Source organism: Megalobrama amblycephala, linkage group LG22, assembly GCF_018812025.1.
Source record: "Megalobrama amblycephala isolate DHTTF-2021 linkage group LG22, ASM1881202v1, whole genome shotgun sequence".
Lineage (NCBI taxonomy): Eukaryota > Metazoa > Chordata > Actinopteri > Cypriniformes > Xenocyprididae > Megalobrama > Megalobrama amblycephala.
This window is the reverse complement of record NC_063065.1, coordinates 13,235,303-13,259,817: the sequence shown is the minus strand read 5'-3', so window position 1 is coordinate 13,259,817 and position 24,515 is coordinate 13,235,303. Positions and strand designations below refer to the sequence as shown.

General features: G+C 35.2%; 2 protein-coding genes and 2 non-coding genes across 9 annotated transcripts; 1 reads left to right on the top strand and 3 right to left on the bottom strand.

The window, feature by feature from the left end:
* Positions 1-13: 13 nt before the first annotated feature.
* On the bottom strand, positions 14-7,730 carry trim55b (tripartite motif containing 55b). 2 transcript variants are annotated; one of them, XM_048174148.1, is made up of 8 exons: positions 7,433-7,730; positions 6,904-7,073; positions 4,597-4,771; positions 4,359-4,454; positions 2,498-2,731; positions 2,068-2,090; positions 1,864-1,988; positions 14-537 (listed from the first exon to the last, which is right to left on the bottom strand). In XM_048174148.1, the coding sequence occupies exons 1-8, from the start codon at positions 7,550-7,552 to the stop codon at positions 368-370; spliced, it is 1,113 nt and encodes a 370-aa protein (XP_048030105.1). In that variant the 5' UTR covers positions 7,553-7,730; the 3' UTR covers positions 14-367. The 2 variants fall into 2 exon arrangements, with proteins under 2 accessions (XP_048030105.1, XP_048030104.1); XM_048174147.1 differs by having other exon boundaries at positions 4,597-4,774; positions 7,433-7,724.
* Positions 7,731-8,144: 414 nt separating this feature from the next.
* trnaa-agc lies at positions 8,145-8,217 on the bottom strand. The gene has a single exon. It is a non-coding gene; the product is annotated as a tRNA-Ala (tRNA).
* A 556-nt stretch (positions 8,218-8,773) lies between these two features.
* trnay-gua lies at positions 8,774-8,859 on the top strand. Its single transcript is given in 2 exon segments — positions 8,774-8,810; positions 8,824-8,859. It is a non-coding gene; the product is annotated as a tRNA-Tyr (tRNA).
* Positions 8,860-11,699: 2,840 nt separating this feature from the next.
* Positions 11,700-21,604, bottom strand: dnajc5b (DnaJ (Hsp40) homolog, subfamily C, member 5 beta). 5 transcript variants are annotated; one of them, XM_048175377.1, is made up of 6 exons: positions 21,244-21,604; positions 19,749-19,836; positions 19,194-19,316; positions 16,441-16,654; positions 15,010-15,184; positions 11,700-12,042 (listed from the first exon to the last, which is right to left on the bottom strand). In XM_048175377.1, the coding sequence occupies exons 3-6, from the start codon at positions 19,298-19,300 to the stop codon at positions 11,957-11,959; spliced, it is 582 nt and encodes a 193-aa protein (XP_048031334.1). In that variant the 5' UTR covers positions 19,301-19,316; positions 19,749-19,836; positions 21,244-21,604; the 3' UTR covers positions 11,700-11,956. The 5 variants fall into 5 exon arrangements, with proteins under 5 accessions (XP_048031334.1, XP_048031333.1, XP_048031331.1 ...); XM_048175376.1 differs by lacking the exon at positions 21,244-21,604 and adding an exon at positions 21,196-21,214; XM_048175374.1 differs by lacking the exon at positions 21,244-21,604 and adding an exon at positions 20,095-20,154.
* Between the last annotated feature and the right edge of the window lie 2,911 nt (positions 21,605-24,515).

The window sequence follows — 24,515 nt, the reverse complement described above, 5'->3', positions numbered from 1 at the left end:
TGATCACACTACATAAGGGTAACCTTTTATTTGTCGTTGACGTTTATAAATATGAAATCCAGAACAGCGAATCATATCATTCATAACTCAAATACCACTGCTGTGCCAACTGCAATGAAACCACGTGAACACTCCCTACGCAGTAAACAACACCACAATCTTGGAAGGGTTTCTTAAATCATCTACATTTATATTTAGTCATGTACTGACTTATCTAAAGCAGTAACTGAAAGAAAAAACAGTACCAGCATCTGAAGTTCACTGGTAAAATAGTCTGTTTTACAGTTGTAAGTGTCCTTATTGTTGTGAAGAGGTTGCAAAAAGAACGTTGGATCAATATTCATGTTGGCATGTGCACTTTGTGAAGTTAGGATGATGTGGCGGGTTTGCGTGTGCTCAGGGTTTGTGGGGGCAGGAGGGGTGGTAGGGTTTCATACAACTGGCCCAGTGAGTCCGCTTCTCCCGAGGCTGTCTGCCCTGCCCGGTCGTCCACATCGATGGCCACCTCATCCTCGTCCTCCTCCTCTTCATCATCATCTGCAAAAAAATGAGAGTTTATGGGGTCATTCATACATAACACGATTTTGCATTCCACCGCCCTGTTTTTATATTGTTTTTCTACACTTTATAAAATAATGTGTTGGTTCAACAACAAACAGTCTGCATCAATTTTTTTGAGTTATGACAACTTTGAGTGAATTTACATTAAACCAAAAAGTTACATAACTTAATAATTTGTAGCATAAACACAAATTTTTAAATAGATTACTCAAAAACAAAAAAAAAGTCACTCCAACTACCAGAGTTGTAGCCCTGGAACCTTTTAGCCTAATCTTATCTGTTTCAGTTCAAACCAACACCTATCATAGCACATGCTAGCATAATTTATTTAACATATATATATTTAACGAACAAGTATGATATTACTTGTCACCTTCATGAATCTACTCTTCAGCACAATGGTAACCACAAAAACTTCATTACAGAAATTTTTAAATGTCAAACAGGTCTCTCGCTTCACTAAAAACAAATAAATTAACACTTACATTCAACATTTATTCTGCTTATCCATTCCTATGCAAAGCATGTTGGGAACTAGAAACCCACTGCCTAATTTCTGAAGTTATCAAGACAATTTCATTAAGTTACTACAACCTAATTTAAAAAAAAGAGCCAATTTACGCAGAAATTTGAGTTTAAACTACAGACGATGTTAAGTTGATGTAATGTAATGTAGGAACTTAAAAGATTTAATTAAAACAATAAATTAGAATTTTTAACTTGCAACCATGCATTTATTTAAGTTGTGGTAACAGGTCCCCTGAATTACTTTGTAGAGTGTATGTAAACATGCTTTTGTTATTTTCATTGTAAACATGGACATAATTGACCATTGCGTCTTCTGCAGCATCCCTCGCATAAACAGTGTTCTAAAAATGCGGCGCTCAAGATAAAAAAATTTAAACTTTTTAAAAAACGTGTCTTTTTTAACCGCAAAAACACGTTCTGTGGCACCTAACAAGTGTAAAATGGAAAAGTTGCATCTTCTCAACCTATTTTGAGTGTGAAGATACCATCAACCCCATACTGATGATCACATACAGGACTGACAGTTTTTATCACCACATTTCTGGTGGATTTTGTATAAAATTGGCTGACAAATCTGATTAATAGACTGAAAAGACTGAAATGGGCTTTTGAAATGGTTGCCCATTGAGTCACAATTTCAAAACATGCTTAAAGAGAATTCTGAATGGCACATGAAACTGTTATTTTCATACAGTAATCAGTTCAACAAGCTAACCTGATTTAAACCCACATGTAGATAGTCAAAGGTTAATGAGCATTTCAGGTGAGCCATACCTCTGGTGAAGTCGATATTGCGTAGGGCCCTGGCTTCTCTCTTGAAGCTCACAGAGTAAATATCCATGTTCTCATAGCCGCGCTCCACTCGCTCCAGGTGCGAGGTATTCGATGCCTCTGCAATTCTAGTAAACAAGAAATCAATTCAGGGTATGTACAAAACATAAAATACACATTAATTTTGCAGAAAGGATCAACACTTACTTTTGAAAGAGGGGTTTGGAATTCTGAATGGCATGTATGAGAGAGAAAGAGATTTATTTTATGACAAAATAACATAAAAAGTATGTATAAAATATATTGAATTTCTACAGGGTTCCCACTTATCAATTTCCATGATCTTGTTCATTGCTGGCATAGATTTTTTTGCCAATCTTTTGAATTCATAGATTTCAATAATTATGCTTAATAGTGTACGAATGCCTCCAATAAGACCCTTAAACAGACAGACTGATATTTTCACTAGCTCAGGGGCAGGTTTTTCATGAAACATTTACAAATATATTAGAGCAGAGCAAAACTAGAAAATAGTATATTTCTCATTTCCATGAATTTTCTAAGCTTTTTCTAAAAAGAAAACGTTTTCCATTATTGTGGAACCCTGTTTCTACAATTTATTGTGGGCTTAAAGGACCTGTAAGAAAACAGCCATCTCAGGTTCTTCCAGTGTCTGGATTCCTGTCTCCATGATTTTGTTCATGGTCTCCAGATGATCTCCATACTTCCTTGTAAGACCACGTAAGTAATTCAGTTTCTCTTCCTGTTCAGCGTTCACTTTCAGGTTCATCTCGCTCTTCCTGTCCTCCAGGATGGCATACAAGTGGTCAAACTTTTCACACACATTGGACTTCTGTCGCCTGCCATTTTCCTGTAAATATACAGAATAATATACAAGTCAATATGAATTACAATACATTCATATTTATAAATGTACAGTATATAATAAATCAAAATATATTTATATTATAGAAGAAATTAATACTTTTAATCAGCATTTAATCAGCATAAAATTGATCTAAAGTGACGCTTCTTTTGAACCTTCTATACACCAAAGAATCCTGAAAAAAATGAAAATCAGCATATTAGAATAATTCCTGAAGGATCATGTGACACTGAAGACTGGAGTAATGATACTGAAAATTCAGCTTTGCCATCACAGGAATAAATTACATTTTAAAATATGTAAGCTATAAGCTATGAGAGGCTGTGCTGTATCATGAATAAGTCACAGCTGAAGGGTGTTGTTAGCCACCCCTCAGCCGTGACTTATTCACGATACAGCACTAGCCTCGATTACCTTATTGCTTTTATAAAACGGTTACCACACAATACAAATATTAAAGCCAAAAAGTAAACTCTTACTAAAAGCCTTCCTTCCGCCAGAAAAAATAGTCCCTGACCGTGAAAAGCAACAGAAGTTACATTATTACGCCATTAGATGGCGCAAAGACTGTCTTTATGAGTGTGTCAGTCAGTAGCGAAGACTTTTACAATGAAAAGACTGAATTGTTGTGAACACTGAACAAGACGCAACTGACAAATGCTTTGACTAGCGCTGTCAGTCACGGGAAAACCCCTAAATGTTAAAAGGACAAGATAAAACATCGGACATTTAAACTGATTTTTTTTTTTGAATTTAGGATTGACCTGAAGGAAAATGCTAAATCTGAATGCAGGTAATAAACTCGCTCACTCGATCTCTTTCTCACAATACTCTTCTACATAATACAGTAAGTTTCAATGAACAATATAAATTGAGAACAAACAGTTTACGTTGCTAAGAGTGGTTGCTAAGGGTGTTGTGTAGTGATACACAGAACCGTTGGGTGAAGCGGTCATAGCCGTGTTTTATTGTGAATAAAACACAGCTATTGACCAATCAGAATCAAGGACAGGAATTAACCGTTTTATACATTTATATAATATTACAGTAATAACTGTAATAATATTTGACATTTTTTTCAAATAAATGCAGCTTTGGTAAGCATAAGAGAAATCATTAAAAAAAAAAAAAATCACCCTTTTGAGCGGTAATGTATGTATAGCATGTAATCACATAATCTCTCAGCATAGTCCGTGCATTTAATTTTACTAAAGATACTATTGGACGATTGGAACACACCCGCAATGTAACTATGGACCACCAAAGTTTTTTAAAGATTAAGATTTGATACTTTCGCTCTCTAAATCAATAGTTTGACTACCTGTTTCTTTCCTTCGACCGCATCTAACCCGCAACCTTGCTCACAATGACTTTCTGTCAGAGGAGCCATATGCTCAACAGAGACAGCTCATTTCTGCTTGCTTGTCAATCATGGAGCCTCTGTGAACGCAACTGTGAGGTCTGGAGAGAATCCAGCTTCCTGCCTGCCTGGCTCATCCATGCCAGAGCGCGTGTATCTTTTGTCAGAGGAAGCGTTCTTACGTTCCTCATCAATAATCCTGTACTTATGCCAGGCTTTAGGGAGGGAGAAGCCCCACACAGGGTGACTAACCTCTATGGTTCTGCAGGTCTCCTCCAACTGACTGATGATGCCTTGGATTCTGTCATTATTGCCAACCATCATTGCTATTCCATCCGTGAGCTCTGTCTGGAGATGAGGACGTGGGTAAGCATATTAACACACAAACTGTAAAAATATATACAAACGCATACACTCTGACGCAAACTCTGGCGTACTTATGCAGACAATCATAAATATTAATATGCCCCCAAAGCGCTAGATTTTTTACCTTTTGCGTCTGGTAAATACTGTTAAGAGGGGCCACTTCACAGTCTTTATGAGAGCCGAACACTTTACACATAGAACAAGTGGGAACGCTGCAGGTCAGGCAGTATATGTTGATTTTCTCGTCTTCATGGACCTCACACATCGGCTGATCATCCTTCCTCTCAGGAGAAGGTCTGCTGCTGTGGAGAATAACAGATCCATGAATATCAATGTCTGAGGTTAAACATATAACAAATCAGATTTGCACTTTTCAAAGGTTCAAAACCTCTCGGCTTTGCCTCAGATGTTCAAAATCAATGCTTAATGAAATAACTATAGGGTTCACAAGGCCATATTGAAGGTCTGTGATGTGTGTCAGTATGCCTGGGAGACTCAACACTGAGTGGCGCAACTAAAAATAATTGTCCTGCCAGCTGACCGTCATCTTTAGCCTTCTGACCTGTCTGAGTCACAGGTCTTGGGAGTCACGTGGACTCCGGGGAATCTGTCTGCTGCATTGCAAAAACACTGGCTGAATTAAAAGATAAACCTCTCATCCAAAACAAGCTTTTTTAAGTTCATAAAGTGAAACGCTTAAGTGGTATGCAAAGTGACAGGCTGGTAGAGAACTTAATAGTTCAACCTTGGGGAATTTCATTCTTAAAAGCATGTCTGCTGTTATTTTGAGAGTTTCTTCAGGTTTCTTAAGGTAATTCTTAATGCACTCTACTAAAAGGCTAAAGGATTATTACACTGCAACTTGGAATTATTACTTCAAACAGCTGTTTTAAACTTGATTTTACCTATACAAATTAATTTTTGTTGGTATAAATTAATATATTTAAGTTGATTCAGCAGGATTAAATAATATTTTTTGACTTGAATACAACCAGATAATTTAGATGTTATAATTTTTGGTTACATTTTTTTCAGTATACCTAAACGAGAGAGGTAACTGTGGAAGCCCATTTCCACCACATGAAAAAAAAAATGCCGAGAAAAAAGAAATCATGCTGTAATAATTCATGATTATGACAAGAAAAGTCAAAAATATGACAAAGAATTGACAAAAAGTTAAAGAAAATTACTTTTTAATGTCCTAATTTCATTTTTTTTAATGTCATAATTTCAACTTGTCATAATTATTTCATAATTATGACTTAGTATTTCATGATTTCAATCAATTTCAACTTTTTGTCATAATTTCAACTTATATTATGATTACACAATAATTATGACTTTTTGGCCTGGTTTCACAGACAGGGTTTAGATTACAGGGATAGTTCACCCAAAAATGAAAATGTAATGTTTATCTGCTTACCCCCAGCGCATCCAAGATGTAGGTGACTTTGTTTCTTCAGTAGAACACAAATGATGATTTTGAACTCCAACCGTTGCGGTCCGTCAGTTGTATAATGCGTGTCAATGGGAATTCCATCTATAAGAGTCAAAAAAACATGCACAGACAAATCCAAATTAAACCCTGCGGCTCGTGACGACACATTGATGTCCTAAGACACGATCGGTTTGTGCGAAAAACCGAACCGTATTTATATCATTTTTTAACTCTAAAACAACACTATGTCTAACTGCCTTGAGTATCCGGTTGGTGAGGTCGGAAAACGTGCTCTGATGACGGAAGTGATCTCTCTCGTTGGACATAGTGGTGTATTAGAGGTAAAAAATTATATAAATACTGTTCGGTTTCTCGCACAAACCGATCGTTTCGTGTCTTAGGACATCAATGTGTTGTCAAGAGCCGCAGGGTTTAATTTGGATTTGTCTGTGCATGTTTTTTTGACTCTTATAGATGGAATTCCCATTGACACGCATTATACAACTGACGGACCGCAACGGTTGGAGTTCAAAATCATCATTTGTGTTCTACTGAAGAAACAAAGTCACCTACATCTTGGATGCCCTGGGGGTAAGCAGATAAACGTCAAATTTTCATTTTTTGGTGAACTATCCCTTTAAGTCAGGATTAGGCCTTAGTTCAATTAGGACTTTTAAGTAGCTTTTATAAACATGCCTTAGATAAAAAAAAATCTTCACTGGTGTGCATCTTGAGATAAAACCTTTTTATAATATGTCAGTGTAAGTTGCTTTCAGTTAAAACAGCTCAAACATGCATTTTAGTCTAGGACTAGCTTAAGCCTTGTCTGTGAAACCGGGGTTTATGTCATAACTATAATTTACCAAACTCGTGGTTCACGAGTCATACTTGGTAACGATTCAACCTACTTCATTCTGTATTACACAAGGGATCTTGTTAAAGCACATGGACATCCTATTAGAGCTTCCTGAGGTGTCCATTCCCAGATCTAACCTGATGTACTCCTGTTTGTACATGTCAATGATGTTTTCCACCAAAAGGTTTCTCTGCAGACCGTAGACACCATGGCGGTCCAGCACAACTTCATGTCTGCAGGATGGACACCTGAAACGGCCACCTGACGTCACGCTGCCTCCTCTGGTGGGAAGGTATGGATTTGAGGACTGTATGGGGAGTGTGTATAGGACAGCAAATGAATAACGCAATTTTTTGAGAATAGTCACTGTTTATTTACAAATATTCATATATTTTAGCTTTCTGAGTAAGGTACATCCCAAAAAGCCAACCTCTAAAAAAGGTGAATGAGCTGTAGCTAGCAACACTCTGATAACCAATGTTATAACTATACTAATATAAAATGCCAATTATAATACAATTACAGTTAATATTTTACAATGTTTAAAACAATTTATGAAAACCTCCACGCCTGTATAAAACAATTTATTAGTTTTCTAAAAGATGGGGTATCATTTTTTTTTTTGTGATAAATGATGTTTACAAACCAAAAATATTGAAACTGTACCTGAAAAATGTCATTTGCACATTTCCGGCAAAGATTGTGTTGACAAGGAAGAATCACAACCGGTTTCGTGAACATTTCCAGACAAATGGGACAAATAAGCTGCTTCTCCAAGCTGTCCATCCTGATTGGACGAGCAACGGCTCCACTGAAGTTGAGAATGAGACTGTTTCGGATTGAGAAAATTAAATTGTCCCAGTTCTTGTGTACGGGGTGAAATCAGGCCCTCACCATTGCCCAACCGCCTGTCTGTACCCTCTATAATGAGGCTTGGCATTCCCCCACGCCAAGGCCCACTATCAGTGAGCGCTGTTTTTAGAAAGCCGCACGTCAGAGGTTGCCATGTTTACTTGCCCATATATGAAAATGATACTGTTGACTGTTGTTGCATCTCTTAGTAAACGTAATAAACACAGGAAACTCATAGAAATATAGAATTAAAACAATATTTAATACATACGGTAAAAAATGCATAATTGAATTTTAATATAAACTGTAAAAATTTTAGTACTGGAATGCTGATAGGAAATTAAATTACAGACGTATAACTTATATCAACCAACACGCAGACTCAATGCATCAAGTAGTAGCCCATGTAAGTGCCAGAAAGAAAGAAAAAACGATGACGCAAAAAAAGTTTTTATAGACGTCTTTAACATAATTCCAGTAAGAGAATATAACAATATAATAATGGCAATGCTGTTAGAAAAAGCTTTGGAGAATGCGGGCATCGATCCCGCTACCTCTCGCATGCTAAGCGAGCGCTCTACCATTTGAGCTAATTCCCCTCCTTGCTAGTAGTTGTGAAACGCTATTTTTTTTTTTGTAGAGAATTACACAATAGTACTTATATTATTTTGATAGTTCTGATATTTCATATGTGGAATTAATGTAATTTGTTCTATCATCGCCATGTATCAATGTATTTCGGATACATTGATACATGGCGATGATAGAACAAATTACACTTGCACTTTTGTGAAAGTATTTGAAGGCTAATGTTGAACATTTGTTTACATTATTTTTGCTATTCAATTTTGTTAGATGAAACGATGCGTCGTAAGTTTGTTATTTCTAACGAAAGTCATCTGTTGATAACTCAGTGGATAATTCAATATTAGTTATATCATTTTTAGTCCAGAAATGCCCCGTTAATTTTATAATGTGTAATTCGGTGCAAGTCACGGCATTATTTCCTGGGCTTATTTTTCAGGAATCTTCACGTGAGTAAATTGATTATCAGTTAAAGTTTTTATTCGCAATGTAACGTTGTGTTTGAACTATTATGCAGCATTTAGTTTCACTTTTGTTAAAAGCCTGAAACGGAACCATAATACACGGGTTCCTTCGATAGCTCAGTTGGTAGAGCGGAGGACTGTAGAGGTTACACTGACATCCTTAGGTCGCTGGTTCGAATCCGGCTCGAAGGAAACATTGTTTTTGATTTTTTTTGATAATAGTAGTGTTTTATTCTTACACTCAGTGTAGTTCAAGTATAAAATATTGGTAACACTTTACATTAAGGATCCCTTTGTAAAGGGTTTATAAAGGTGTTTGTTAATGAGTAATAAGTCATTTACAAATGCATTATAAATCATTAATAATGCAGTTATAACTGCATGAATAAAAAGGGTGACTTTAATGCAATACCTGCCAAATAGTGAGCCGTTTTGAACTCACGTGTTATAAATGCTTAATAAATGTATTTATTAACACTCATTTAACTCAAAACCAGATTCCTGGTTTATTTCATGATGCAGCAAAAATTGACTATCATAATTAGACTGAAGGGTGTTGTATTTGTGGTTTTCTCAAAATCTCATGATTGCCACTTTTCTTACTATGTTGCTTACCAGAAGTTTCTTTCTCACTTTCATAGGTTATTAATGTTTATAACTCATGAATAAGTGGTTCACAAGTGTCCATCCTACATTAAGGTTCACAGTTAACTAATACTGGAATTATTTTTTTCATTATTAATATCTCATCAAGTTATGGTTATTATCTTATGTTTTATTTTCAAAATAAAGTTGGAATTTCATCTTTAAAAAACAAGAAATGAGTTATTATACACTGCTGTGGATAGGCTTCATGACCTTTTTGGAGAGTATTATGGGCAAGACAGAAACTTCTGGTAAGCAACATAGTAAGAAAAGTGCCAGTCATGAGATATTAATAAGAAAACCACAAATACAACACCCTTCAGTCTGATGGTCAATTTTTGCTGCATCATGAAATAAACCAGGAATCTGGTTTTGGGTTAAATAAGTGTTAATAAATACATGTATTAAGCATTTATAACACGTGAGTTCAAAACGGCTCACTATTTGACAGGTATTGCATTAAAGTCGCCCTTTTTATTCATACAGTTATAACTGCATTATTAATGATTTATAATGCATTTGTAAATGACTTATTACTCATTAACAAACACCTTTATAAACCCTTTACAAAGGGATCCTTAATGTAAAGTGTTACCAAAATATTTGTTCAATGTACTTTTATGCACGGAGCGTTCTTTAGAACTTCCGCAATAATGAAAGCCAGCTGGAAAACTCCCCGTGAAATGTCAAGTATGGTATGTTAAGCATCAATAGTGTAATACTTAGTTTATAATCAGAATATAGTCACTTAAATAGTCAACTACAATTAATTTAGGTATTCAAACTAAAGACGACATAATAAATAAACAAATAAAGACGTACCTCAGTGTTCCTGCTCGGCTTCATTCAATTAGACCATCAGTTTTTACACTTTTGTGTGAAAAAAGCGTCAACAATTAAAGATTTATTGTGCACTTTAGTTAGATTAATTGAATAAAATGTGAGTTTTCATAAGTGAGCCAAAATCGTACTGTGCTCGCTTTCTGTGTAATCCATTCATAAGAAAAGTTATTGTTTTTCATGATATTTTGTGAGTACTTCATTCTTCACCTTGACAAAATGTATTTTTAAACCTAGTGATTTTATAATGTTTAATATTTATTCAAAAGCGAAACTGGCTAATATATGCGTAAATAAATGCTACTCTGCCGCCACCTGTTGGGTCATAGTGGTAATTCATGTCTTTTTTTATTTTAAATAAAAGTGTTTTCTATCAAATGTTTGATTTCCTATTTCTTGAAACATTCGGTTTTGCAAATGGGGGCAATCTCAATAATGTTTGTGGTCATCACATTAAAAATAACATTTGAAAATATGGGAAAATGTTGCGTGTCCAATTACTGACACGACTTTCTTATTCAAACGTTCCCAATAGCTTCGTCTTTATTGCAATCAATTAAACTGGTTTATTGGTAAATTAGGCAAGTGTGATAACGGCATTAAAATATAAATACAACATTAAATAGTCAACCATTGATGGTTTTGTGCTGAAGGATGACAGCTAACAGTTCATTGGAAATGACCAAGCTGGCTTAACGAAAACCAGGAAGTAACCGTACATGTGGTCAAAAGGTCTGAAAACAGGCCAAAGGGCTCTGTGCACATTATATTGCGTGAAGATTTTCTGAAACAAGAAAGACCCCATCTATATTCAAGTACATATGACAGAGCAAATAAAATACTGAAACCGCTGTTGAAGGGTTAGTTTACCCAAAAATGAAAATTCTGTCATTTATTACGTACCCTCATGCCGTTCCACACCCGTAAGACCTTCGTTGATCTTCGGAACAGAAATTAAGATATTTTAGTTGATTTCCGATGGCTCCGTGAGGCCTCCATACGGAGCAATGGCATTTCCTCTCTCAAGATCCATAAATGTACTAAAAACATATTTAAATCAGTTCATGCGAGTACAGTGGTTCAATATTAATATTATAAAGCGACAAGAATATTTTTGGAGCGCCAAAAAAACCAAAATAACGACTTATTTGGTGATGGCCGATTTCAAAACACTGCTTCATGAAGCATCGGAGCATAAATGAATCAAATGTGTCGAATCATGATTCAGATCGCGTGTCAAACTGCCAACGGCTGAAATCACGTGACTTTGGCTCCCCGAACAGCAGATTCGACACACTGATTCATTTGTGCTCCGATGCTTCCTGAAGCAGTATTTTGAAATCGGCCATCACTAAATAAGTCGTTATTTTGTTTTTTTGGTGCACCAAAAATATTCTCGCCGCTTTATAATATTAATATTGAACCACTGTACTCACATGAACTGATTTAAATATGTTTTTAGTACCTTTATGGATCTTGAGAGAGATTTTTTCATTTTTGGGTGAACTAACCCTTTAAATGTACAGAAATATCTGAATTCTTATTTTGAAAACCTGTAATATATACGTTTATTATTTAAAGGAGAATCATTCATCATTTATTTAATCACATTATCTGTTTTAATTGCACATGTAAGCATAAGAATAATATAATATCTGTTATTTACAGACAGCATGACTAAACAAAGCTTAAGAAGTTGAGTATTTTTTGCTTTCTCAGTCCTAAAATAAGCAGTATATTGTAAAAGACATCAATATATTCAAAAAGATTTTTAAAATTAGTATCTATCATGACTCATTTGCATTTAGGTGTATGTTCTGTGTCCGTCACCGATCAGCTGGGTCTTCTCACTAGCATTGGTTGGCTGCAGCACAATTGGAGTGTCGCCATCTGAAAAAACAAAATCACAGGTAAAAGAGGTCACATATGATCATCAATATGGAACAAACAAGAGGTTACTCTGTCTAATGTCATGCCATTTCACACTCCTAATTGAAGTTCCTGCTGAAATGAAAAGTGTTTTGTACGCTCCAAGGACGTCCCAGCAATCTGCTGTTAGCCTGCCCCTGCTGGCTGCACTTTTATGACCTCATTGAGCTGGCACTGTAACACTGGTTTGAAGGGCAGCCCACTGTCCACTGGCTTACCTAATGCTGAGAAATAAGACTCTAAGACCACATGGGTGGATTTTTAGAGACTATTTGAGCAGGATATGGGCATGAATTGAATTTCTTTTTGCACTACACTAATATAAACACTATAAAACGCTATAAGCTTGTTTCTGCCACGGGAATGTAATTGCAACTTTTAAGCTCACAATTCAGATTTTTTATTTATTTATTTATTTTTGTATAACTCACAATTCTATGAGTTTATATCTCACAATTCTAAAAAAAAAAGAAAGAAAAAAAGACATAATTTATATTGTGAGGTATAAACTCGGAATTGCGAGAAATAAAGTCAGAATTTCAAGTTTATACATAGCAATTCTGACTGTATAACTTGCAATTCTGACTTTTTTTTTAGAATTGTGAGATATAAACTCATAATTAAGTTATAAAATCTGAATTGTGATATATAAATTAGCACTTGTGAGAAAAAAAGCCAGAATTGTGAGAAAAAAGTCGCAATTACCTTTTTTAATTGTGAGAAAAAAAGTCAGAATTGCATGTTTATTTCTCAATTCAGAGAATTTTATTTTATTTTCACAATTCAGAGTTTATAACTCGCAATTCTGACTTTATTATTATAATTTCTTTTTTAGAATTGTGAGATGCAAACTCAGAAACTTGCATGCTAAGCAAGCTCTGTACCATTTGTACCACAAATTTCTTTTTATATATTTTTTTTTAGAATTGTGAGATATAAACTCAGAATTGTCAGAAATAAACTTGCAATTTTGACTTTTTCTCTCAATTGATCACACAATTCTGAGTTTCTTTTCCACATGTGCGAATTTATATCTCACAATTTGGACTTTATAACTTGCAATTATGAGTTTATATCTCACAATTCTAAAAAATAAGTCAGAATTGCAAGTTTTAAACTTGGAATTGCAAGAAATAAAGTTCGAGTTGTGAGATATAAACTTGCAAATTTGACTTTTTTCTCGCAATTGTGCGTTTATATCACAATTCTGACTTTATTTCTCACAATTTCATGTTTAAAATTTGCAATTAAAATCATGGAAGATGTAGTTAGGGTCTAATATAACTTGTAATTATAATCTCGCAATTAAAAAAGGTAATTGCGACTTTTTATCCAACAATTCTAACTTTTTTTTTGCAATTGTGCATTTATATCACAATTCTGACTTTATTTCTCACAATTTCATGTTTAAAACTTGCAATTAAAATCATGGAAGATGTAGTTAGGGTCTAATATAACTTGTAATTATAATCTCGCAATTAAAAAAGGTAATTGCGACTTTTTATCCAACAATTCTAACTTTTTTTTTGCAATTGTGCATTTATATCACAATTCTGACTTTATTTCTCACAATTTCATGTTTAAAACTTGCAATTAAAATCATGGAAGATGTAGTTAGGGTCTAATATAACTTGTAATTATAATCTCGCAATTAAAAAAGGTAATTGCGACTTTTTATCCAACAATTCTAACTTTTTTTTTGCAATTGTGCGTTTATATCACAATTCTGACTTTATTTCTCACAATTTTATGTTTAAAATTTGCAATTAAAATCATGGAAGATGTAGTTAGGGTCTAATATAACTTGTAACTATAATCTCGCAATTAAAAAAGGTAATTGCGACTTTTTATCCAACAATTCTAACTTTTTTCTTGCAATTGTGCATTTATATCACAATTCTGATTTTATTTCTCACAATTTTATGTTTAAAATTTGCAATTAAAATCATGGAAGATGTAGTTAGGGTCTAATATAACTTGTAACTATAATCTCGCAATTAAAAAAGGTAATTGCGACTTTTTATCCAACAATTTTAACTTTTTTCTTGCAATTGCGAGAGAAAAGTCAGAATTGTGAGATAAAAAGTTGCAATTACCTTTTTTATTTTTTTATTCCATGTGGTTGAAACAAGCTTCCATACACTATACTTTATTAATATTAAAAAGCAGGATTTTGTGCACATTGTCTAGGTGGATGCAAGTCAACTGAAACAGAAGCGTAAGTCAACAGTGTATTTTTACATGGAAGATGTGGTTAGAGTCTAATATAAGACAAAACAAGGCATTTTTGTCTGTACCATCCTGCGTGCTGCCTTTGAAATGCAGGGAAAGAGAACATTGTTTATTTTTATTGTGAGAATGCTATAAAAAACTAGTATGCAAACACACTTAGAGAAATGACTCAGATGGCAATTATCACTTTTGTGAAGGACTCCAGCACAAGATGTAAAAAAAACCCTCCTACAGCTCACTGGCAGAAGAATGCCGTATTTTATCCAAACATCTGGCTCAGAAGTATCAATTCTATTTATTTTTGTTAGCAGGGTGACTTATTACATTAAAAGCTCTTCCCTCAGCTGATAAGCCATGATCTGCTACATCAAAGCTTATTTTTCTGTTTAAATATTTCATGAACTTTTTTAATTAGAAAATTATCATATAAGGCTTTTTTATCATTATTATAGGAAGATTTAGTTGCATAATACATCATATTTAAGTCTTAATAAACTCTTTCCGCTTTCCATAGAAGAATCTGTTTTGAAGATTACAGCAGTACATTCACAATTAAGACATTAAGAAGATGCTGTTATCAAGAACAAAATGTGATGCAGTAATTTTGGGATGTGTCCACTTTCTTTCTGGCTGTAGAGTGATTGTTCTTTATCCACCTAAAGAACACGTGTAAAGTGTTTGCTCATGTCCTTTTACCTCTCTCGTTGTCCGTACGGATCTGCTCCTCCAGGTCTTCAGGAGACACATAGCACTCAGGGTCCTCTTCTCCAGGTGTGTGCGGTTTGCACTTTCCACAACAGCAGTTGAAACAGCAGCACAGACAACAACAGAAATAGCAACCTGTCAGCAAGCCGCAGATGGCAAACAGACCCTATAAATGAGAATGTTCAAAATCAGACAGGCACACAGTGTCATGGTTTAGTTTAGATAAAAATACATTCAAAATATCTACATTACAGTGTACATATATTATATGAATATATGAAGTTATACAATTTATTGTAATAATATTTATTAAACCATACATGTAGTTTAGTAGTTTTACTCAGTAAACACTTACATAAATATGCTCTAACATGAATAATGTAAATATAAAATATAGCTTTAAAGTGAGTAGTATTTAGTTATAATTTATCTTACAGTGTTAAAGTCACCATGAATTTTTTTTTACTTAAATATTGCAATATTATAAATCATTTACCCGTGCACATCATTTTTTTTGTGCCCTCATAATCTTTAATCAAAATAACTTCTCATCTCTGATTTCATGTTTTTTTTGGCATGGGGCGGGATCAACCTGTCACTCACATGACATCACAACAATAGTGAACCACAATCATCAAACTATCCAGTCAATTCCTGATGGACAAAATCAAGTCCTGCCCTACATTTTTTCTTGTTCAAGAAGCTGTTTCACTAAGATTTATGTCACAATAGGGAAGAAAAGACTATCGCAACTTCTGTTTCATGCAGACTTTACATTCCAATATTAATTCTATTCCGACTTTTTTAAAGTACATTTATTTTTGCTATAAACTAATATAGCAATGAAAATATTTAAACAAGGATTCAAGTATATAAAGTCAAAAATACAAGGAAACAGACAATAAAATAGACTGTCAAAATATATTTTCAGGTGACGATTTTCAGGAAATCGATTAATCGCGATTAATTGCAATTAATCATGATTAATCGCGATTAATTGCGATTAATCGCGATTAATTGCGATTAATCGCGATTAATATATTTTACAGCCCTAGATATTTTGTATATGTTATATATGTCTCTCTGTGTGTGTATGTATACACACACACACACACACACACATATATAATATATGTAAATATAATAATATATTTACACACATACAGTATATTATGTAAACACATACGTTTATGTTGGATGTGATTAATCGCGATTAATCGATCTTACAAAAAACACCTAAATTAGCTGCAAAATATTATTTATTTAATATGACTAATAATATTGTTTTTACATGGTATATAATTAAAATTATTTAATGTGCAGATTACACCAACAAGAGTATCAGTTAAGTGTCAGTTAACATAAAAATAGTTCCTAAAAGTGCACATTTTTTCCTGTATAGAAAGGAGACTGATACTGCACCTTTGCCCACCAGCTGGAGAGCATGAAGTACGTGTTCACATTCTCCTCCCCGAACTGCTGCGACACATAGAGACCCAGGGAGCCGTACTTGTCATAAATGTTCCTCTTAGTGACATCAGATAGCACAGCATGGGCATTGTTGAGCTCTTTAAATTTGTCAGTGGCATCAGGGTTCTCGGGGTTCTTGTCAGGATGATATTTCAAAGCGAGCTTCCTAAAAAAAAAAAAAAAAAAGGACATTTTAAAGATGAAAAATTACCTTGAAACATGCACTGCAAAAAGCTTCACTGACCTGAGGATCATATTGACATCTTAGGAATGAAACTTGATATTTCAAAGGTAAAGAATAGAAGAGTCATACCCCCAAGAACATAATATGTAATATCAGGAAATATATTTAAATGACTTTAGAAATACAGAATGTCTGCGAGAATGTGCACTTAGACTTTTTTCTTTGTATTCACCTAATGAGAGTGGCATAAAACCTCCATTAGTTTATAAAAGGAAACAAAAATACTTTTAGACTCACACACAGTGAGAGGAGACTCATTAACATGTGACCAGTTTAAACTGCTGTCTGTCTGTTTGATGATCTCAGCAGGGTGTGATCTTTAGCGGCTAGCTGTCTTATGCGCACGCTGCTTGACCTGTCTATGTGTCGGCAAGACCGCAGACCCCATTAGCGCCTCCAAAAGCTCCTCGGCACACGAGGGGTGGGGAAGAGAGGAACGTCACCAAGGTTGACATTTTTCCCATTAGAACCAGCAGTGCATTGCAAATGTCTCTGTCTCTGACTCAGTTCAGGTGAATGCCAGCATGTCCAAACTCTGCGCTACACTTTTCAAAAGTCTCAGCAGAAATAAGGAAGAGTTTGACATTTTATAATGCTGTGGAATGGAATATCCTTCAGCTCAAAATGGTTGTGGATTATCAAATATCAAACTATAAATATTTATAGTATTTTGTAAAAGCAGTGGAGAGCATTATAAATCTATTAATACCATTAAAAATAGCCAAGAATTTGAATCTTAAAAACATTACATGAGTAGTCTCTCTATTTATATTATATATTTTTTGTTGTTGCTGAAACAAAAAATGTAATGTATAATTTATAATTCTCTGAGCACGCTCGCTTGTTAATTTTTGATTAAGCCAATGGCGTCTGCAAGAGTTGTGATGATTATATATTCATTAACAGCAAACAAGTGATGTTAAAATGCTAACTATTTAAATGCCTCCTTGAACATCGTGCAAATTAGAGCAATTAGATTCTATAATTGTTGGAACATCAGTATAGTGTTTGAAACGCACTTGTCTAATGAAGCTCTCCTACTTGTTGCCTTCATGTTTTAGTGTACAAGATACAGAACAAGTTGCGCATGAATTGCAGCCACAGAAAAGGAAATCCATAAAAAAAAAAAAAAAAGCCTACATATTTTCTAATACCTTTATTATATATATAGAGGCTGTCAAATCGATTAATCGATTAAACACACACACACACACACACACACACACACACACACACACACACACACACACACACAAAAGGGCTGTCAAATCTATTAATCGTATCTAATCGTGATTAATCGCATATGCACATTCATATATATATATATATAAACACACACACCAACACACACACACACACACACACACACACACACACACACACACACACACACACACACACACACACACACACACACACACACACGTATATACACACACACACACACACACACACACACACAAATCGATTAATCGTATCTAATCGTGATTAATCGCATATGCACATTCATATATACACACACACACACACACACACACACACACACACACACACACACACACACACACACACACAAATCGATTAATCGTATCTAATCGTGATTAATCGCATATGCACATACATATATATATATATACATACACACACACACACACGTGTATATATATACACACACACACACACACACACACACACGTATATATATATATATATATATATACACACACACACACACACACACACACAAATCGATTAATCGTATCTAATCGTGATTAATCGCATATGCACATACATATATATATATATATATATATATATACATACACACACACACATTTATAATATATAAATATAACATATATATACACACACACACACACACACACACATATATTATGCAAACACAAACTTTTATGTTAGATGTGATTAATCGATTTGACAGCACTAAAACCTACTCCTATATGTTCGCCAAAATTATGCTTCAGATTATTTTTTCCAAGGTTACCCTGCTGCAGTATAACATTCTGTGCAGTTTTTATACCAACCAACAAGTGAAACCTACAAGTTGTAATGTCAGCGTCAAGAAATTACTACCAAAGGCAAGGCTGGCACGTTTCCAAGTTATAGTGCAGATTGAATCATTCAAGCACATACACATGTCGCGCACCCCTGTACATGCTGTCATATGTGAGATTCTTTCATCATTCCTGATCCCAGTGAAATAAAGGATGCCATCTGTTCAGCATAATGAATATTTTAGTTTTATGGAAGTCATATTATATTCATGCAGCTCCACTGCAACTGACGGCTGAGATTATAGAGGAATGTGTCGCAGTTGGGCATCTTTTGCTCCCTCGTTCACCCCTGTCTTTCTACAACTAGAATATGAACTTCTTACCTAGTAACCAGAACCCAAAGTAAATGCATCTCAGGACAAATAGGAGTGTGAATCACGTCTTACCTGTAGGATCTCTTGATGTCATCATGGGTGCAGTTCTTGTCAAGGCCAAGAATCTGGTACAGAGCCTCTCCTGATGTGGACAGGGCCCGTTGCCTTTGTTCAGCCATGATCTTAAACCATTACCTTAACATCAAAAGAACAAATCAACCATCAATAAATTGTATAAGACAGTAGGTCAGGTCCGGTTCTCCTGTGTGGTGAACAAGATACAAATGACGCTTTGTTTGAGACTTACAACGTCACTCTTTCCACAACAACCCAGACCTGGTTGACTTTTTGTTTACATAAGTTTGCAAGCAATCCCTCTGTTTGTAAGAAAAGACATCCATTGGAAGGTTATTGCAGAGAATATATAACTGTCCAACAACCTCCAACCCCCACTCCTGAATAATTCCATCTTTCATAATAATGAGCCTTCATTGAATATTAAATGGTTCTAAAAAAATTATAAAGCCATCTCTATTGAGCTTTACAATGGCTGACTGCAAAAAAGTGAGAAGCAAAAATGGGGCAATCCGAGCCCTAAATCCCAAAGAAGATCATTAGTTTTCTTACCTGTTAACAGACTCCAAACCTAAGTCTTCTCCAGGGCAGGTAGACAGGCTAATGGAGTCAGGTTCCTTCTCTGAAGGTGAGTAGATTACTGAGGAGATAAATTATACATGGAACTAGTCATGAGCTCAGGTAACTTTAGGCCAGTTGAACATGGTTACCAACAAGGTTCATTAGGTTTCAGTGTCTGGTGGTTGTGCAACGCTTTGATGGAAGATGTTTGGTGACCAATGCCTGGTTTCTGAGGTTGGACACACGTTATCTGCCATAACTGACTTTTAAACCTGCATAATGAGGACTGAGGAGGATAAAAGTTAGGTTTCGTGTCCACGCTTGACTAGAGTCTTACATTGTGCGTGAATGTGCATGAGTTTATGCATTTCCTTTCTGATGCAAGATCGCCATCTTGTGGCGTAATTCTGCAAACGCAGTAACGTTCAAATGCATATTAAACAAAAACTATTTTGCTCATACAAAAATTTTTATAAAATGTAAGTTATAAAAATTTATGTTCAGAATTATCAGTATAACCGCCACATTAACTCACGTCAGAGGATGTGCGCATGCTCAGCTCAGCTATATAAGCAATATTCACATTTTCTAAAATAAACTTTCATTCATTCATATTTTGCTACTGCAAGAAATCAAAGATTGATTAATGTAACGTAATTTGTGAACAAACAGAACTGTTGAGGTTTGACTCTGTGACACATTTTTTATGCTTTATACATTTTATGTGAATATTAGGCTACATTTTTAATTTAAAAAGTCAATGTATACATGTAAGAATTAAATAATAGAATAGGCCTACGAAATTCGTACTAAAGATATCTTTTAACATTATTCTTTAACTCTAAATGGATACAAAAAATGAAACTGATTAGAACAGACATGATGCCAAATATAATGCCAGTTTATTCACTGAGCTACATAATTTTATCCACACATTTTTTGTTGTTTTTGTTTTGCGAGGGACCCCATTCTAAAATTAAAAAAATTTCATGTATAAAGACCCAATTTATACTGTGAAAAATTAACATTTTAAATGTGTGTAAAATGAAATTGAAAATATTTACTCTATTGTGCTACATTATTACTTTTTTCTATGTACTATAGTATGTACTGTTAGATGTATTGTTCATTTATTTACTTAAAATATATTTAAATTGTTAAAATGTAATTTTATTATAAAAATTCCACTCCCTTGTGTCCCCCTGAAAATCCCTTTTGTAAAGCAAAAAAAAAAAAAAAAAAAAAAAAATCTAGCACTTATCTTGTGTCACCACAAGATGGCAACTGAGCACGAGTTTTATTCTACCAGTGGGTAATGAAAAAAAAGTTATTGTAAAGATCATTTTCATCTATAACTCTCTTTAACCTTTTTAAAATGTCATTAAATGCTAAAAGATGCATAGACATTTTATGGGAAAAATGACAAAACTAATCTCACATTCCCAAATCTCCCCACATGCAGCAGTCAAAACAAAGGGGAAATCACCAGTGGGCCAACTGACGTCAACCAGCAGTAGCCTATAAATTATGCCGGCGCTCCCCTTGTTTATGGTCTCCTGAAGACTGCTGCATAGCGCAGGTCGTATTGCAAGTGGATACATGGAGTCTCAAGGGGAATTAAGCAGGTGTGCTGCTCGCCACCCCTCATCATTGTCTCCTCGGGAGGCTGTTCCTGCAAAGCACGTCTGCCTGGGGAATGGCATTTGTGGCAAACTAAGCCTCCGAAACAAACCATTAATGAAATGATTGCCCCTCAGTCAGGAAATGTGAGACTCCCAAATGAGCAGCACGTGGGGCCACCGGTAGTGGACGGGAAGCAGTCCTTGACACTGATTAAACGGTATTGTAAAAGTAAATGAATGAACAGATCCGTTAATAACTACACAGGCAGATATAGGCATGATGCCAGACGTCTTATCTGGTTAAGTGTGTTGTGTTTGCTTTCTCTGTGTGATACACTCTTAAAGGGATAGTTCACCCAAAAATGAAAAATGATTTACTCATCCTCAAGCCATCCTAGGTGTACTTTCTTCTTTCAGCCGAATACAGTCGGAGTTATATTAAATAATATCCTGGCTCTTCCAAGCTTTATAATGGCAGTGAATATAGGATGAGATTTTGAAGCCCAAAAAAGTGCAACCATCCATCATAAAAGATATCCACACGACTCCAGGGGGTTAATAAAGGCCTTCTGAAGTGAAGCGATGGGTTTGTGTAAGAAAAATATCCATATTTAAAACTTTAAAAACGAAAATATCTAGCTTCCGGCAGACAGTCATACGCAAGTCGACTTACGGCAAAAGAGTAGACTTGCATGTGACGCAATGTAGAAGTAGCGTAAGCTTAGACGCCTTTCACTGTTCAAACAAACAGGGCTGGGTGACAAACTCAAGCTCCTCTTCTCTTATATCGAAATCCTCCAACATTTCTCTTTAAGAATGCTCGGTTTTGACGTCTAATTCATGACCGGTGTTTTGTTTTGCTGCATCCTCTGTGCTTGTCATTACTTCATGTGTCAGATCAGAGTTTACTCTTTCGCCGTAACTCGATGCGTACGGCTGTCTGTCGGAAGCTAGTTATTTTAGTTTATGAAGTTTTAAATATGGATATTTTTCTTAGACAAACCCATCGCTTCGCTTCAGAAGGCCTTTACTGACCCTCTGAAGCCATATGGATATCTTTTATGATGGATGGATGGATGCACTTTTTTGGGCTTCAAAATCTCATCCTCTATTTACTGCCATTATAAAGCTTTGAAGGACATTATTTAAAGGGTTAGTTCACCCAAAAATGAAAATAATGTCATTTATTACTCACCCTCATGCCGTTCCACACCCGTAAGACCTTCGTTAATCTTCGGAACACGAATTAAGATATTTTTGATGAAATCCGATGGCTCAGTGAGGCCTGCATCACCAGCAGTCGGATCCATTAATGTACTAAAAACATATTTAAATCAGTTCATGTGAGTACAGTGGTTCAATATTAATATTATAAAGCAACGAGAATATTTTTGGTGCGCCAAAAAACCCAAAATAACGACTTATATAGTGATGACCGATTTCAAAACACTGCTTCAGGAAGCTTCAGAGCACAAATGAATCAGCGTGTCGAATCAGTGGTTCGGAGCGCCAAAGTCACATGATTTCAGCAGTTTGGCAGTCTGACACGCGATCCGAATCATGATTCGATACGCTGATTCATTATGCTCCGAAGCTTAATGGAGCAGTGTTTTGAAATCGGCCATCACTATATAAGTCGTTATTTTGTTTTTTGGCGCACCAAAAATATTCTCGTTGCTTTATAATATTATTATTGAACCACTGTACTCACATGAACTGATTTAGATGTGTTTTTAGTACATTATTGGATCTTGAGGGTGTGGAACGGCATGTGGGATGAGTAATAAATGACATTGTTTTCATTTTTGGGTGAACTAACCCTTTAATATTACTCAGATTGTGTTCATCAGAAAGAAGAAAGTCATATACAACTAGGATGGCTTGAGGGTGAGTAAATTTTTTGGGAGAACTAAATGTTCTTTATTGGCATCAATAGATCCATGGAACCTCCATTGCACAAAAGGTTCTACAGTGGGAAAAGGTTCTTCAGAGTATTGAAATGTTCTTCAACATTATTGAGTATTGAACTGTAATTCAACAATTTATTTTTATTAAAAAAAATAAAAAATAAATCTCAAAGCTTTTGTATCATATTTCCAAGAAGTTCACCAGGGTAAAACACTCTGGTAATCTGTGCGCTTTGGCACCGTTTATTCAGGATGCCTAGAAACGGATTAGGACTGCATGGTGTGGGGTTTGGTTCTGCAGAATTGTATTGTGAGCGGTGGGGAGGGGGTGGGACGGAGCAATTATACTCACTACTGGCATATGGCCTCTGTTGCCATGGCACAGTTCACTATTGTCCCCCTGGTCTCCAGCAACTCGAATTAAAACATTTGCTAAAGCTTTGCTAACATTGCAAAGCTTTACGACTTAAATTGATGAATTAAAGTTAGTGGGTCGAACTCGCACAGATGATTTTGCCTCTATATAGGTAAAAAAGGCACTACTTAAGTGATAACTGTACAAAATGGCATAACATGCATTACTATTTGACCCACACAATCACCATAAGGATTAATTTCAGTTAGTAAATGCAAGTTTATGTTTATTCACATTCCTATTTATGTTGAAACTGGAACAAGTTAGTTCATGATGATGACTCTGAAGTGTGTTTCCATGCAAATTGAACCTCAGCACACAATGTGATACTTAGAGACTGCTATTGACTAGTGTTGTCATGCAATTACCTGGTAATGCCTGACAACACTCTTATTGTTTAAACTTACAAAGTTCTCTGGTGAATCTCTGTCTTAAGCAAACAAATACTCTAAAGGCAAAACTGGAAGAAAGAAATTAGTTTATTTTTACATCACATAGATCTACTATTTAGAGGTACTACAACATAGCCTATGTTTACTGGATTATATACCTTTTATAGGCAGGTTTCTATACCCTGCTGGGGGGAAAAAACGGCCTAAGATGGTCCGGCGGTCTTAGCTGGTCTCCCAGCATGGATTCAAAGTTGTTTTGGCATCCTTCAGTCGGTTGCTTACTGGTTACTGTTGGTTGCTCAGGCTATGAAAGCAACTTAGGTAGATATGTTTATCAGCAGGGTCCTTTAAAATGTTTTTAAAATGAGAGAAAAAAAAAAACACGTTTACTCATGGGTTTTATTATTGAGAGAAGTTAACAG

What these genes read in the sequence shown, in the direction of transcription:
- trim55b (XM_048174147.1), bottom strand. Translation starts at nt 7,552, where the DNA reads ATGGACAGCTTGGAGAAGCAGCTTATTTGTCCCATTTGTCTGGAAATG. An exon ending in GTGCAAATGACATTTTTCAG is followed by an intron (nt 7,074 to 7,432) that starts GTACAGTTTCAA and finishes CTCCCCATACAG; the next exon opens with TCCTCAAATCCATACCTTCC. An exon ending in CAATATCGACTTCACCAGAG is followed by an intron (nt 538 to 1,863) that starts GTATGGCTCACC and finishes ATTTTTTTGCAG; the next exon opens with ATGATGATGAAGAGGAGGAG.
- dnajc5b (XM_048175377.1), bottom strand. Translation starts at nt 19,300, where the DNA reads ATGGCTGAACAAAGGCAACGGGCCCTGTCCACATCAGGAGAGGCTCTG. An exon ending in TCTCCAGCTGGTGGGCAAAG is followed by an intron (nt 15,185 to 16,440) that starts GTGCAGTATCAG and finishes TCTCATTTATAG; the next exon opens with GGTCTGTTTGCCATCTGCGG. An exon ending in CCGTACGGACAACGAGAGAG is followed by an intron (nt 12,043 to 15,009) that starts GTAAAAGGACAT and finishes TTGTTTTTTCAG; the next exon opens with ATGGCGACACTCCAATTGTG.